Source organism: Mus musculus, chromosome 2 (assembly GCF_000001635.26).
Source record: "Mus musculus strain C57BL/6J chromosome 2, GRCm38.p6 C57BL/6J".
Lineage (NCBI taxonomy): Eukaryota > Metazoa > Chordata > Mammalia > Rodentia > Muridae > Mus > Mus musculus.
Window position 1 is genome coordinate 103,766,880 of NC_000068.7, and position 17,321 is coordinate 103,784,200.

At 37.2% G+C, this 17,321-nt stretch overlaps 1 protein-coding gene across 6 annotated transcripts in view; it reads right to left on the bottom strand.

Annotated features, from left to right (window-relative positions):
* Caprin1 (cell cycle associated protein 1) overlaps nt 1–17,321 on the bottom strand; it is a 34,725-nt gene that overhangs the window by 3,935 nt on the left and 13,469 nt on the right. For 3 of the 6 annotated variants that reach the window (NM_016739.3, NM_001111289.1, XM_030251880.1), the window contains 16 exons: nt 16,264–16,326; nt 16,077–16,163; nt 12,454–12,692; nt 12,285–12,367; nt 11,084–11,221; nt 9,226–9,278; nt 9,055–9,141; nt 8,731–8,886; nt 8,538–8,646; nt 6,855–6,916; nt 6,095–6,205; nt 5,790–5,939; nt 4,818–4,968; nt 2,556–2,750; nt 1,924–2,024; nt 1,527–1,590 (listed from right to left, as the gene is read on the bottom strand). In NM_016739.3, the coding sequence (NP_058019.2) occupies nt 1,527–1,590; nt 1,924–2,024; nt 2,556–2,750; nt 4,818–4,968; nt 5,790–5,939; nt 6,095–6,205; nt 6,855–6,916; nt 8,538–8,646; nt 8,731–8,886; nt 9,055–9,141; nt 9,226–9,278; nt 11,084–11,221; nt 12,285–12,367; nt 12,454–12,692; nt 16,077–16,163; nt 16,264–16,326 (1,849 nt within the window). Of the gene's footprint in view, nt 1–227; nt 1,591–1,923; nt 2,025–2,555; nt 2,751–4,817; nt 4,969–5,789; nt 5,940–6,094; nt 6,206–6,854; nt 6,917–8,537; nt 8,647–8,730; nt 8,887–9,054; nt 9,142–9,225; nt 9,279–11,083; nt 11,222–12,284; nt 12,368–12,453; nt 12,693–16,076; nt 16,164–16,263; nt 16,327–17,321 lie in introns of those variants that run through there. The other 3 variants (NM_001111291.1, NM_001111292.1, NM_001111290.1) reach the window with 2 other exon arrangements.

Genomic DNA, 17,321 nt, shown 5'->3' on the forward strand with positions numbered 1-17,321 from the left:
GCATTTGATTTTTCTTTCAAGTATTATTTGTTTTGCCTTCAAGCAGACTTTCATCTGAAGTCAAGAAGCATGTGGGCAGCTTGTCAGCACATTATTAGGCTTAAGAGGCCAATTCTTCAGTGTTCAAGTTTCACCTGTCCTTGGAGTTGTCATGTGCAAATTTGCTCATGTTCTCTAGGCTAAAAGAAGAGTAGAGCTAATGGGAGTATTCCACCAGTACTCATTCATTCATTCATTCAACAAGTATTTATTGAGTGCCTACTATGTGCCAGGCACTGTCATGAGGCGTTGGGAATAGATACAGCAGTGAAGACAAACAAGGTACCTGCTCTCATGGAGCTCACATTCTAAGGTACACGCTAGCTTACATTTCAATAGGAAGTGACATCATACTATCAAAATTAATAAAAAGCACCAGAATGAAAACAGACCTTTGTACCTAAACTGTTAAAAAGAAACTACAGAACATTCAAAATTGTATAATGACTTGTAACAGTTAAAATAACTTTTTACATGCTGTTGAAACAGATATTTTAGCTATCATTTAACTCAACTTTCATAGAATATGCTACAAGGTGGGATAGAAGAACATAACCCACATTCACATGCAAATACCTTTGATACTTCAGTATTTTTCCCAGATGACCCATTAACCTTTTGCTTTAAAGTACTTTCTTAATGATCAATTGCCACTAGCATTCAAATTAAAGTACTTTATAATTCCTCCTTAATATACATTTTATACATGTCATGGCCAGCCAAAAACTGTAAGAAACCTAATTCTTTAACCTCCTTCAATAAGAGAACCATTTAGAACATCAGATTACATGAAATGCTACCTGTAATTGTTCAACAAATTAACTATCTGCCCATGTAAGAAATTATTTTTCATTACTTGAAAAACAAATGAAACTAAAGCCTCTTAAGCTTGTCATTCTAAATTTTAATGACATCAAGGTCCTAAGAATTTGGGAGATCTGTTTAAACATCAGAAATATGTTGGTATTTAGAACACTAACATTGGTCCTAAAAGTGTTCAAGTTTAGATTAGTTATGTCAATTCTAAATGGTTCTCTAGCTAAAACTGTGGCTTATCTGGCCATTTGAAGGGCTTCTCAGCCTAAATATAATATGCATGTTTCAAAAATCAAAGAGGGTAATAAATTTATATAAATGTTCAAGCTCGTTCCAAAAATGTCTTACAAAAAGTTTCAGTAGGTACTTCCTAAAAACATTTAGCAGGTTTTAAGACCTGAAAAATAAATTTCCAGTTGGAAAAACGCTTTTCTGAGGCAGAGAAAATGTTCTGATTTTGAAGACAACAGCAGGGAAAGTCATTCAAAAATTAAAATTTGGATTCAAGATGAAATTTTAGAAACAGAGCATTTCATTTAATCTTTAGCAACAAGTCTGGAAAAGATAAATGTATTCCTAACATGTAACCTACATGCGGACTATGAACAGTTCTTCCAAGGCCAGAACAGAAGCTCCACATAGGAGCTAGGATCACCACCACAATATATTACCTCGTGGGGCTCCCCGTGGTCCACTCTGCCCAGAGCCTCGCTTGAAATTCTGCTGATATCCATCCTGAAAGACAAGCTAGTTAGTTGTGAAAGGAAAGGTAGTTTTGGTTAACTATATCTAGTCTGACAGCTTAGCACTAGCAGAATAGATAACTCCTTCTAGATAGCAGTGTATTACAGCTAAGTTACTGAGCTTCCCTGAAGCTTAAGAACATATACAACATAGTTCCATTTTGAAGGTCACTTTAAGCAAACTACATTAAGTTGCTGTCTATAATAAATGTTTAAAGAAAAACAACAAAAACAAGCAAACTGCCCAAAGTCATATTTTATAACAATGCTTGTTAGACACCACAAAATTAACCCCAAATCAATCAGTTAACCTCTATTTACGTACCCGCTGGTAACCAGAGTAGTCCCGGGGAGCAGTGAACTGAGACTGTGAATAACCACTGTTTGGAGTGTTCGAGAATGAAGGGCGGTAACCATCATATCCTCCTAGAAGGCAGAATGAGAAAATAATTATTTTCCTTATAAGGACTCTGGTTTCTTAAAGGGAAGAGTAAAAAAACAGCCACACTGGTAATTAAAACTACTGTTAATTCCCTGCCTTCATGCAATCTGTTTATCAGTACCTAATACCATCTGTCTTAGAGGGTGGCACTTTTTGTCCACCTCAGAGCTCAGGGTGTACACACAAAAAGTCTTTAAACAAACTGTTAACTCAGACAAGCCAATCCATGGATAGCAACTCAAACTTTTCTCTCCCAGTTTTTTCATTTAAAAAACTGTTAAAATAAGTCAGGCAATAAGATGGCCCAGGCCTTTGATCCCAGCACTCAGGATACAGACAGAAGCATCTCAGTCTTGGGTGACATGCATTCAGCACACACGTAAATGTTTAAAATAGATATATTAATGCAGAGAAGTAATTCGTTCCCAAAATTCTGAGACACACTTCTCATTTTACAAGTCAGGAAAGACTTGAAACTGCAAAATTCATCAGAAGTTGCCTTATTATTTGCTTACCTCTAAATCCATTGGCAGGGCCCCTGTATCCATTCATCAAGCCTCTGGCACCACGAGACCCTCCTCGAGATACCCCACGACTGTTGTAATAAGGCTGACTGCTACGTGGAAAGCCAGTGTTCTGCTGTGGGGGTTGCTGGTGGTTACCAGGCACTTGATGAGGCTGGTCCTGGGATCCATGGTAAGTGCCAACCACTGTTAAAAGTTTAAAAAGTTTATATATACATAAACAAAAAATTCATCACCATTCCTTCTCCCACATACTTCCTGAACTATACGAAATGTTCTGCACTCTATTCTTTCTTTCTTTCGGTTTGTTTTTCAAGACAGTTTCTGTGTAGCCCTGACTGTCCTGAAATTAACTCTGAAGACCAGACTGGCCTCAAACTCAGAGATCCACCTGCCTCTGCCTCCTGAATGCTGGGATTAAAGACATGTTCCACCACTGCCTAGCTCCTGCACTCTATTCTTAAAGTTCAGTTATTTGAATAAATTTGCATAGTAATAGGAAATTATAACAAAGTCCCTATTCCTCCCCTACCCACTACAAGTACTCACACTGACATTCAACCTACTGGAAGGGCTAGTTCTAAGAAGGCACACATTAGGCATGCCTTCCGACCCAGAATTAAGACCAGTGTATTCCAGGCCAGCCCGTTTTGCACAGCAAGTACCAGGCATGGTCAGACCCTGTCTCAAACAAGAGAAAAGAATGGCACAGGAAAGGGAAAGAAAAAGGGATTCTTTTCCCAGATTCTTTGTTGTTTCCATGTAGAAACAAGTTATTAACTAATCAGATTTTATTCAAATTAATGCAAGGCTACAAACATACCAAGCAGTTTGCTAGAAACAAATTACCTGTCTTTTCCACATAGACACTTTACTACTCTAAAAAAAGATGAGGCATAGAATGAGTGACCATGAGTAAGCTATATTTGGAGTGATGAAAATAAATATTTATGAGGTGGCATTTGAATATAGACATGAAAGTCAAAAAGCAACAAGTAAAAATGAATAAATTCAAGAAACTGCAAGCCTGTGACCCTCACTGATGTAGAACCGACTCCAAAGCATCCTCTGGATGCCACATACTTGCTGTGGAACAAATGTATACATCAACAAATTAAAGGTTTACTTTGTTTTTTACGAGGCCTTTAATTTTTTATGAGTATGAGGGTTTTGCATGTGTGTATTAGTGTGTAATGTGTGTATGAAAACATTTTAAATTATTACCTACAGGCCAAAAAGGATTTCAACTTGGTCTAACCAATTATAATTCATGTATGTGTTTTCCCCAACATTACTGCACCGTTAAGAATTAACTCCTACTGGCAGTATCATGGCATAAGCTATATAAACAATGAACAGTTAAAATTTTGTTTCTATAATTCAGTAACAAATTCAATTCCAGAAAAATTGTAACATTAACTAGTATACTACTAAAAGAACCTCTTGGAGACAGCCACTCTAAATAAAATGTAAGCTGCCCTAATGCTGTCACAAAAAGGATAAGATGGTTGAGCAGATAAAGGAACTTGGTACAGAAGCGCAGCTGTGGCATGCATACCCAACACAGTTCCCTCTCCCTCTCTCTTTCAAACATACACACACAACATAGTAACTAAAATTTTAAAGACTGAAAATCTCCTTTCTCAGGGTCTAGCCAGACAAGTATAGTCCTCACCCTTAACAAGGAAACTTCCTTCTCTTTCCCATGGAGACCATTAAAGAAAACCACAACCAATGAAAATGTAGAACAGTCCCAAGGGATTCATCTACAAAACAACTCCCCTGGCTGCTAAGGTTCAGGATCATTGCAGAAGGGGAGGTAAGACTGCTGAGACAGAAGAACATGCACTTTGCTGTAATATTTTGTCTCCTAGAAGCATCAGAAGCTACAAGTATGAAGTGTCACCAACATGAATGCCTTAATATGACCTGAGCAAAGGTATCATAAAGAGGTATCATAAGGAGAAGGGGGGGGAAGACACCCATGAGGCCTCAACCTAGACAAGAGCTAGAGGGAACCAAGGAATAGTGAGAACAGAAGTAGTCTTCCTCAGCAAAGAGCACAGCAATCAACGGTCCAATACCAAATGGTCATCCCTAAAACATACACACAATTAACATGATACAGACTAATGAGGTTAGGAACACATATGTTTAACAACAATTCAAACGAAAAAATAGGCAACGAATTTGAAAGTAGGGCATACATGGGAAGTTTAAGGACTGAAAAGAAAGTTACCCTGGCCTTCTTACCCGTTTGCAGTTGGTCTTGTTGAAGCTCTGTTTGTTCCACTTGGTGAGGCTGACTGGAAAAACTCTGGTTATAAGTGGCCTGGTACTGACTCTGTTGTTTTAACGTTTCTGGTTCATTAGCAGGAGGGACTGGAGCATTCATATTGAACACCTGTAGCAAACCAAGTAAATGGATAATTGGTTCATGCCTTTATTTTGGGTTTAGACTTCAATATCTCAGTTCAGCCTTCCCTTCAAATATAACTTAACCCCCCACAATCAAGACACACACATCACAAACAAATGGCTTTCATGTCTATCACTGACTTCTTGATGATACCATGTTAACTCACTTAAATTTTACTCTTATTAATATATTAATGAAAAAAGTCTTAAGTGCTTAATCCTTCAGGCATTCTTTTGTGTACTAATTCAACTGTATTCTAGGTTATAATACTTTTTCTAGAAATTATACAATTTAAAGATAATTATTGATAAACCAGTGAAGTATATAACATCTAAATCTTACTTTCAAACATTTCAGTAAACATTAAGCTAAAAGAGCAGAATGTCAACAATTATATAACTAGGTTATAACTCCACAAGTACAATATTATACTTTTTGTTTTTGTTTTAAAGATGTAGTGTGTGTTTTATGTGCATACACTGCACATGTAGAAGTCAGAGGACAACTTTCAGAATTCAGATTTCTTCTTCCACGTGAGTTCCAAGGATTAAACTTAGGATATCAGACTTGGTAGCAGACCCCTTCCCACTGATCTCCCTCTCTGGCTCTCTTTTGTCTTGATTATACTTTGTTAAATCTTCTAACCTTTGGAGTAAAGCTAAAAAATATAAATGAGTCTCATAAGGCTCAAATATACTACTAAAAAGCCTAAGAAACATAGTTTAGTGATCAATAAAAATAACACATAAGCCCTAGCTCAGCTCCGTTTTGAGATTCATACACACTAGAAAATGCTAAGTGCTCACCGTTTGCATGGACTGGAATGGAGCTGCATTTACATTGATTCCACTGCTGTGCAAAGGTTTACTTGTCCCAGCCTGGAACACTTGAGGCTGAGAAGCAGCAGGAAGGGATGAGGATGCTGTAGTCTGGTCTGTATTCAAAGATATTGTTGCCTAAACACAAAGCAAACAAACAAATGTACTTTAGTGGTACGCTACTTCTAGCTTATATACGTTAATAAATATAATTTTTATGAAAGTAAAATAGGTACAAAAAGATTCACATTTATAAAGTACCATGCCAACTGATGCTTGGTAACAGAACTTACCTGAATCTGATCCATTGGCTCTTTCTGCGGCCGCTGCTCCGTAGCATGAGATGGCTGGTACAAGGGCTGAGATGCTGTATACCCCTCACTTGTGGATGAAACCAAAGGAACCTATACAGAAATAAAGACCTCAAACCTTATTTTCTTCTAACAAAATTAAAGACAAATTATACCAACCCTAATACAGATGCAAAGAAGACATGTTTGTTAAGGGAAAGAGAATTTCTTTTTTCATTTTGAATCTGTAAGATTGTATACATTACTTGCTGGATAGGTGGCATACACCTTCAATCCCAGCACAAGGGTGGGGGTGGGGGGGCCAGGGAGCAAGGGGTGGCAGGTCTCTGTGACTTCAAGTTCTATATAGCAAATTCCAGGCCAATAAGGTAAGGGTTACATGTTTAGGCTTTTCCTCAAAACAATTACTTAACAATTGTAAACTATATTGACATTTAAATCTCAAAATTAAATTAAACCTTTGTCTAATAAGTATTAAGCCCTAATTTGGAAAATAATTGTTTTAAATACAGACAATTGTTTTGTTTTAATACAAGAATGTTGGGGGGGAAAAAAGTTCCTAGACAGGGTCTAAGCATGAAAAATTTTAGTTACCAAAGAAAAAGCAAAGCAAGCATGGAAATAAAAGTGCTATTGCCAATGAGTTTGTATCTGAACACTTGAAAAGTGATCAAATGCACCACTGACTAAGAAAGAATCTTAACTAACAAACCTACTGAATAATACTCTTACTCATTCTTACCTGTGTGGCTTCTGGTTGTACAGGAACTTGATTAGATTGGGCAAGTCTAGATTCAGAATGAACTACAATATTAAGAAAACTGTTACACAAAATGAAATTTCTTCAGAGAAAATCCAATCTCTCAAATATTATCTAAATTATACATAAGTGTAATAGGCAAATTTCTATAAGTGATTAATGAACATTTTCATAGCAGGAAAATAGAGTTTAATTGCAGTGATTACAGTTGACTCATAGCTGCTTTATTGTGTGTATGGAAGATAGAATACAGTGCCACTAACAAAAGTAATCAATAAGAATAACAGGTAATAATAACCAGTGCCAGTTACTTTTGAGAAATTCTATCTCTGAAAGTAACACAATCAATCCCACGTGGTCTGGAAGTTGGGATTTCCTGGTTGTTATGGCCAGATTTCAAATACCCAGTAACCTCAAACTCTGGTCCTGGAAGGACGGCCCAGCAGGTAAGAGCACTCACTCCTCTTCCAAAGGACCAGAATTTGGCTTTCAGCACCCACGGCAGGTGGGCTCTCAACAACTTGTAACTTCAGGTGGTCAACACCCTCTCTGGCCTCTGCAGGCACCCAAACATTAGATTCTGTGTTTCTTACACTACTTTGATATGTTCTGGTGTAAAGAGCAAGATCAAAATTGCTAATGGTCCTATAGAGAGCCACTCAATACAACACGCTGCTGCTTCAATGATAAAGAACTGGATGTCGTGTTCATCTCTTCCTCTCAGGCATCCCCTGCATAGGAGGATCATAAATTCTCCCTCAAGCTGCAAGCGTCCACACAAGCAACATCTAATATTTTTATTCTTCAGATTTTTGGAATTGAGGCTCAGCATTTAAGAGTACATGGGCAGCTCACAACACTTAAAACTCCAGGGCTAAGGAATCATCCTATAACCTCCAAGACCCGAACTCACATGCATAGACCCACAGACTCATACACATAATCAAACTTTTAAAAAAGAATTTTGAGGGTTGGAGAGATGGCTCAGCAGTTAAGATGCTCCTCAATTAGTCCTGAGTTCAACTCCTAACAACCGTCTGTAATGGGACCCAGTGCCCTCTTCTGTTGTGTCTGAAGACAGTGTATTTATATAAAATAAATAAATCTTTAAAAAAAAAAAGTATCAGAACAGAGTGGTTGTTACATGGAGGTGAAGAGGGTAATTCATAACTGGAAAAAAAAAAACCATACATAGTGTGTAGATCTCTACAGCACTGGTAACTGTACATTTAGATGCTGCTGTGTTCAGCTTGAGAAGTCATCAATTCTATTTATCTATGCCAATAAAAATGTTACAAGAAATGATAAAAGTAGACAAGATATCACATCAAATTCAAGACTCAAAATAAAGCATTAAAAATGAGCAAAATTAACTTTCAAAACCTCTGAAGATTATACTGCATCTTCTATTCCCTCTCATAAAAAATATTGCTGAGCTAGGAGGGGCTAAAAACAGACTGTGGAAGGTGGTCCAGAATGTACAAAAAAGCAGCATGCCCCACCAAGCCTAATGACACAAGTTTGCTCCTCGGAAACCACATAGGAGGAGACCGGGTACTCGTGTACTAAGTTGTTCAGACAACATACATATGCCAAATATGAAAATACATGAACACACAATTTTTTTTTCTAAAAAAATTAACTTTTAAAATCATCATTACTAACCCTGAGGGCAAACCAGCTGAGGCATATCCATGTTCTGGGTAGGGTTCATAGGCTGTGCGGATACAATGGCAGGATCAAGCGTCTGATTTTCAAAATCCAACATTGAATCCTACAAGTCAGGATATAACTGAATTACATCAAACAACATACATTTAAATTTACTATCAATGGTGCTTTACTAAAATATACCTACCTGTATGAAATTATAGGGCCCTTGCATTTGTGCCATAAGATCTTGTACACGCTGCCTTCTCACAAGTGGATCTGACTGAGCCACTGGAGTCAAAGAGTGGGGCTCTGGGACTGAAGGGGACGCAGCCTGAGGTTGCTGCTGGAGTGAGTTTACAACCTAAAATAGAGAAAAAAGAAAATACTATTTTCATGACTGCTTCCCAAACATTAAATATTAATTATGTGATATGTATTTATTATAATCATTGTGTCAATTAAAAAAACCAACCACCTATTTTTTCCCCTCAGGACAGGTAGAAATCACTAAAGTCAAAAGAACTTTTACCTCAACTGTTTCAACTGTCCACTCATCCACTTGCTCCTTCTCACCACTGCTGAACTGTGTTTCTGCCATGAACTGCCTATTGACATACTAAGAAGAAAAGGCACACACTGTGGTATCTGCTGGGAAGGTAGAAAAGTGAAGGCAGTACTAAACTCTTTTAAGAAATCATACCTCTGTTGATTCAACCTCACTTTGCTCTGTGTATTCTTCCGCTGGCTCAGGTTCTAAAGTTAAAAAGGAAATAGAGCAGAAAAGATTTATTTAGGTCAAGGAAATTAAAACCGTAGAAAATCTACAGAATGTACAAGAAACCAAAGGGGAAACACACACATACACACTTAGGTGAAAATATATTAGGCTTATCAACTGTAACAAATGCACCTCTAACAGGAATGCTGCAATAAGGAAGCTATACAATTGAAAAGGAAAGATGGGTAGCAATTAAAAAACTTTGTTATATAAATGATGTTATGCATATATGCATGCCTGTGTACCAGGCATTCGTAGTGTGTCCACACAGGCCAGAAGAGGGTGGCAAATGCCCTTACAGACAGTTGAGAGCCATTCTGTAGATTGCTAAAATCAAACCCTGGTCCTCAGCAGGAGTAAACAGTGTTCTTAACCCCTCTTATGTTCATTTAACTATGAACCTAAAACTGCTTTTTAAGAAAAAAGTCTGCAGCCAGTCTGATGGTGGCACAAGCCTTGAATCCCAGCACTCGGGAGGCAGAAGCAGGAGGATCTCTGTGAGTTTGAGGCCAGGCTAGACTTCAAAGTGAGTTCTAAAACAGCCAGGGTTATTACACAGAGAAACCCTGTCTTGAAAACAAACAACAGAAAAAGAAAATTCTGCTTGTAAATGATACCCACATATAAGTGAGTGTTTTAATGGTATCAATTCTACTTAAACACTAAAGTGACATTATCATTATACAATCACATAATCAGAATATATTACTGATAAATTCTTCTCCTTTCCCATTTTTATAGTCAGTAACTACACTTCTAAGTTTCTTTACTTGGTTCCAGAATGAAGGAGTCATTTCAGCATTAACAGTAGTTTCCTATGGCAGGCATGATGAAAATAAAAACCTTCTAAATTGGAGAAACTCACTCTGTAGAGCAGACAGGCCACACACTCAGGAGCTCTTCCTACCTCTGCCTCCTGTGTACTGAGACTGTAAAGGCATGTGCCACTATGCCCAACTTGATGCACACCTTTAAACTTAACTAACACTTAGTAAAATGCTTTACCTATATTCCACCAATAAGCAGTCTTCCCTTCTGGCTTCAGCATAGTAGCACTCCGATAGTAGTGAGTACCATGTGCCTTACTGAATACACCCCTCACACACTAAATGGAAACTTGGGCTTTAAAAGTTTGCAGTAATTACCCCAAGTTAGATAGCTGGTGTTGTATGTTTTTACCTTAAGCAATCCAGCTCTGAACTTATACTTTATAAAATATCACAAAATTTTTGTAGTATCTGTTTTCAATTTTATTCATCAACTTATTAATTATGAAAGTACTCAGGCTGTCTAGTCACACCTGTGTTTCATTAAGATGCTAAACATCAACTGCAAAACTCCCTAGCGGATAAGGAGTTTACAGTTCAAGCCATAGAGTTCTATACACAGCCTTAAAGAAGAAATGTAACTTAACACTCAGTAGGCAGAGGCAGACAGATCTCTAGAAGTTCCATATATATGCTTCCAATATAGTTATCATACTATATGTTGGTATGGTGAGAAGTAAAACAAGTCAGACAAAAATCCTTACAACTGCCCCTAACCCATACTCCTTATCCAACAATACTAAGTAGGCAAGAGAGTTACTAATTTACCTGTGATCAAGGCCTGTAAGATACATGATGGGTTCTGAATACTTCAGATTGCTGAATGTACTTTGCCATGTTCAAAGGGTATTTGAGTATACAGATTTTACATATATACATACATATGAATGAGAAAGGAAAAAGAAACTAAGGCCAGAACCAAAACTAATCCTTATATCCACCCAAATACTCACCAGCTTCAGCTACCTGGTCCTCCACTGTGGGCGCTGAAGCCGCCTCTTCCTCCTCACACAACCCATTTTGATGATTGTGAGTGCTATCAAAGTAGTTTGACTGGAAAACACGCTCAACAATTTCCTTTAGAGCTTTATCTAAAAAAATGGAGAATACAATGTTACACTGACAATTTGATTTGAAAAAAAATTTTAATAAAAATTTGAAAAAAATTAATATTCTACAAAAGCAGTAAGAAAACGTAGTCATGTTAGTAAAACAACCACACACACACATACATAAAACAAATTACAATATGATAGGAATGAAAAAGGAATCTATCTAAACTACTATACTAAGCAAATAAGGAGGGAATAAACCTAAGATTATTCACTCAATAAAAACTTGTGTTGAGCATACTGTATGTGTTAGCATGTGGTGGGCACTAGAGAAGAGGTTCAGGGATTAGAAGAGCAAAGTTCACATGGGTTGGCTCCCAAACATCTAACTGCAGATCCAAGGGATCTGATGCTCTCTAACGGTCTTCTCAGATACCTGTACTCACATGTATATTCATATAGATACACACACACACAACACACACAATATATGTATATTCATATAGATACACACACACAACACACACAAATAATTAGAAATAAATCTCTCTCTCTCTAGTTTTTAGGACGGTGATTCTGTGTAGTTCTGGCTTTACTCCAACTGACTGTAGACCAGGCTGGCCTCAAACAAGAGATCCTCTGCCTTTGCCTCCCAAGTGCTGGGATTAAAGGTGCACACCACCACACCCAGCTTATAAATAATCTTTAAAAATAGTCAATTAAAACAATATAAAAAGGCAGTACATGCTCACTAATTTTAGTCTACCAGAAGGGATATCAAGATAAAAAATTAACAAAATTACACAATAAAACGTAACAGACTGGACTTAGGCTGAGGCTCTATAACTTCCCTGGTATAACTGCTGTACAAGCTGACAGGATAAGCAATAAGTATTTCATGGCAGAAGAAAAGCCATCTACAAATCTTGTCCCAAGAAGGTATCAAGTATAAAAAGCAACAAAGAATGTCACTAAGGCATGCCAAAAAAAGAATGCATAAAAATAAATGCAAACTGTTGTTTATATACTTGCAAAATGCCTTAAACAGAAAAGTATTTTAAAGATTCCTAGCTATAAACTCAGAATTATCTGTGATACTCACAGGTTGTTCCACACACAGGCTTTTCTTTCCCTTCCAGCAAATCCCACAAGTGAATTGAGGCATGTTCATACTGCTCATTTAACCTTGCAATAACAAAGAAAACATTAACTACCTTCCAACTGCCAATGAGCAATATTTCTTAAGATTCTGTTCCCAGACACCATCATACCTTAAACTCATGTCACGCTCAGGATCTACGAGCTTGTAGAACTCATCCAGCAATGACAACTCCTCCTCAGACAATATTGGCACTCCACTCAAACCTTGTTTCAGATCTGTTCTCACATCATCATCTCCCAGCTTATCCAATACATACTGTAACTCAAGTACAGTTTTTAAGCGCTTCTGTTCTGCTTCTTCTCTCATAAGCTGTTCCCGACGTGCTGTCTTCTTTATTGTTTTCTGAATCTGTCAAAGAACATAAACCCAAGACAGTGTCCAACTTAAGAACATTCTATGCAAGAACAAGCCAAACATCCACCACTGACTCCTTGCGGCAAACATCACTCATGACATCAGAAAGGAGTTCAGAACTTGAAAAATAATAAATAAAATTGTCTTCATAAGCCGGGCGTGGTGGCACACGCCTTTAATCCTAGCACTCGGGAGGTAGAGGCAGGCGGATTTCTGAGTTCGAGGCTAGCCTGGTCTACAAAGTGAGTTTCAGGGCAGCCAGGGCTATACAGAGAAACCCTGTCTCGAAAAACCAAAAAAAAAAAAAAAAAAAAAAAAGGTCTTCATGAATGAAGAATACTGACAAAGAAAAGGAGACCATGTAAGTTCAATGAAGGATGTCTTTTTTTCCCCTCAGTTCCCCCATCTTTTCCCTTAAAAGGCTAAAAGGACAGCATCAAAGTCAAGTATTTCTTTCCTTCTCTTCCATATTAGCATCAGCTTAGGGATAGAGAAAGGTCTTTTTAAGAGTCATGGCACTGTTTTCTTTCATCCTTTCCAACCATCTCCAGCTTAATTAAGATAAACTGACACAAAAAACAAAATGGAGATAGACATACAAAACCTATAGTTTGGGGATTGCAGAGTTGGCTCAGGGTTCAAAGAGCACTGGCTACTCTTCTAGAGGACCCATGTTCAATTCCCAGCATCCATAGTATGTATTCCCAACAGTACAATTAATTCCAGTTCCAGGGAATCTGAGCCTTTTTCTGGTCTCCAAAGATATGCACACATGTGGTATATAGACACACATGTAGGAAAAATACCCATAAAACAGAAATCTTTTTAAAATTTTTAAAACTTAAAGAGAGGAATGAAGAAATAATGAACATTTTAATAACAGTTTATATTGGCAGCAGAGGAGGTAAATGATATTACAGCAATAAACATATAAACAGGGCTAAAGTCTAATTTAGGATGGGCAAGTAAGCTTACAAGGTGGAAATGTCGTCTACTGAAATGGATGAGCTTTTCAATGTTGGGAGAAGTAGTTTAAATGAGGAAGGTCTTTCATAGGTAGCTGGAGGCACAAACAGGAAGAGAAGTAGGAATGTGAAGAAAAAACAAAAACAAAAATATCTATCCAAAAGAAGTAACTGCATGTGCTTCAGTGTGCATACAACATGTACACATGTGGACACATGCAAACACATACATCTGGAGGCAGGAAGATATCAGACATCCTTCCTTAGATACCATACACCTCAGGTACCTTTTTGAGACAGGGTCTCTCCCTGGCCCCAGAGATCTGCCTTTCTTCATCTCCTTAGAGCTGAGATTATAACCAAGTGCCTCCACACCTGGCTTGCATATGGGTTCTTGGGATCTAATTCAGGTCCTCACTTTAACCAACTCAGCAATCTCCCTAGCCCAAAGTCTTCTTTTATAATAAATATGAGAGACATATCAACTTAAGTAGCGAAGGTATGAATAAGGTAGATTAGAACTAAGCTAAAGCTACCATTTGATACAAAATAAAAAAGATATCTACTTATTGTGAAAAATATATCAAAGGATCAGAGTAAATTAACTGCATAACATCTTTTTAAAAAGTAAACTGTATAAAGAATAGGAAGGGGCTGGTGAGATGGCTCAGTGGGTAAGAGCACCCGACTGCTCTTCCGAAGGTCCAAAGTTCAAATCCCAGCAACCACATGGTGGCTCACAACCATCTGTAATGAGATCTGGCACCCTCTTCTGGAGTGTCTGAAAGCAGCTACAGTGTACTTACATATAGTAAAAATAAATAAATCTTTAAAAAAAAAAAAAAAAAAAAAAAAAAAGAATAGGAAGTGTGAGAAGGAGAAAGAAGGGTCCATCAAGCTTAAAGTGCTGACCTAAGCCAAGTATCTCCCACTTGGTTAGTATGGTTTCTGTGTAACCTCATACCTAGTATTCCTGTATTGGAAATTTAAAGACCTAAATTCAAGTGCTGAGAGATAAAGTCTTTAACCAATTACTTGGGTCCAAAGAGCACCACCCTGATGAACTAGTTATTGTTGCTATGACAACTGTTCGTGGAAATAGGATCACACTCTTTGTTCTTCCCTCTTCTATCTTGTGATAGACCCGCACCAAATGCCAATGCCTTGGTCTTGAACTTCCAGTGTCTCAGAGAAATACATTTTTCTTCATTACAGATTGTCCAATCTCTGATATTCTATTACAGAGGCATTGTGGCAGCTCCCATCAGCTCATATATTTGAATGCTCAGTTATCAAGTGCGAAGGATAAAGGCATATGGCCATAATGGAGTTAAGTGTAGCCTTTGAGGTTTCAAATGGCCAAGCCAGGCCCAGTTCTCTCTCTGACCCTGTGGAGCCAGATGTAGAACTTTTCCAGTACTCCCAGCCATGGTAATTGACTAAATCCCTAAAACTTTAAACAAGCTTCAATTATTAAATACTGTCTTTGATGAGTTGCCTTGGTCATGGTGCCTCATCACAACTGAACAGTGACTAAGGCATAAAACAAACTAAAGCACTGGTTAAAAACCCAATTACCAAACTATACCTTCTACACTCAATTTTAAGATGTGATAATAAAACAAAGTGCTAGAAATATGTATCAAATAAGCATAACTTTATAAAAAGAGAACATTATTACTTTGTAGATTAGAAAACTAAGGTGCTGTGATGGTCTTGTCTCTTTCTCCCTTGCTTTTTTATTTTCATGTGAAAATTTAATATAAAAACAGCAGGGAGCTGGAGAGATGGCTCAGAGGTTAAGAGCACTAACTGCTCTTCTAAAGGTCCTGAGTTCAATTCCCAGCAACCACATGGTGGCTCACAACCATTCATAATGAGATCTCACTCCTTCTTCTGGAGTGTCTGAAGACAGTTACAGTGTACTTGTATAAAATAAATAAATAAATAAATAAATAAATAAATAAATAAATCTTTTTTTTTTTTAAAGAACAGCAAACCTAGGTAACTTGGCCAAGGTTACACAATTACCTAAGTAATAGTCAATCACTTAACCCAAGTGAGTCCCATTCCTGAATCAGTAATCAGAGCTTAGTCTCCTAATTCCTCTTGGAATTGTCTCTCATCACATAAAAAGGGTTTTTCACTTTACCAAATCAAAGCTAACCTGGTATTTCCCGCATGTATTATTTTTAAATTATCATAAGATGACAGGTCTCCTTCTGGTATTTTATTTAACTCAGTCCTTCCCAAAATCAGTGTTTTCAGTTACACAGAATTGGCAAATTAATAAGAAATGATTTAATCCAATTTCCACACCTGGCAGAGAACTCATCAACAGTAATGTACAGACTAACTCCAAATAGTTTCCACTAACTTAATTTTTATATTTTACACAGTATTTTTTACTTACATCTTGACTTAATGCCATGAAACTCCTCTGTAATTCCTTTGCAAACTCCAAATTATTTGTGACTTCCTGGTACTTAGATACGGCATCCTGAAATGACAAATCAGAGCACACTGTTATTAGAAACACAACCACAAAAAAACTTTTAAAATAACAAGCACTGAGCCTTTATTAAATGTAACATCATTACCAGCTGGTCTTGATTGAGCCTTTCCCCTTTATTCATTCGTTCCTGGTAATCATCAAGTTTACCCTACATAAAAGAAAAGAGAATAATTACATTTATCAGTTTAACCAGGACAAATAAGGAAACCTAAAATAAATATTTAAAGTCTACTTCAAATTTTGCCTTAATTTTCAGATGTACTCCAGCTTAATATATTTATCTAGCTCAAATTTAATAGTAAACTTGAAACACTGACCATTGCTGAATTACAGACATCAAATACTAGTATGTAAGTCAACAAAATATTGCTTACTCTTTAGGATACTCAAAAACAGATGCCATCATATAAGCAAGACATGAGTGAGGGTCACTGTATGGTTGAAATACTTTTCTACTCAACTGTACACGTATGTGCTTCTGTCTATACTCCCATCCTTCAAAGAACTCATGTAAATAGATGGCATAATTTCCTAATGAACTCACTAGTAAGTATGTCCCATTTTACCTTAAACACCTTGAAACTACATGGTCACACACTCTCCACTGCTTCTATGAAACTGAGCAGGGTTTCAACAATCCTATCAAGTCATCCTTTTTTGGTTAAGATGAAAACTTAGCCAGACATAGTGGCACATGCCTTTAAACTCAACACTTGGGAGGCAGGTATCTATGAGCCTGAGGCCAACCTCATATACATACTGAATTATAAAACAGTCCGAGCTACATAAAGAGAGCCTGTCTAGAATTTAAAAAAAAAAAGAAGAAGAAGAAGAAATCTAGCTAGCTAGCTTAAAAGGTTTCCAGGTTTTTACTATTAAAGATCACCTCACAAAAGATATTCAGACAATGATACAGTGCCAAGAACTCAATCACTACTGTAAAGAACTAGAGGATTTTTTAAAAAATCCAACTTAAAGGAGAAATAGTTCAAATAATTATAATCGCATACAGTTCCTTGACAATAAAATTAAATCAAGTAAAAAGCCAAGCCCAGGTAAAGAGCAATAAGAGCATCAGAAACCATGTGGGAACTCCGTAAGGTTCAAGTCCAAATCAACAGATAGACTTGAGCTCATTCAAAC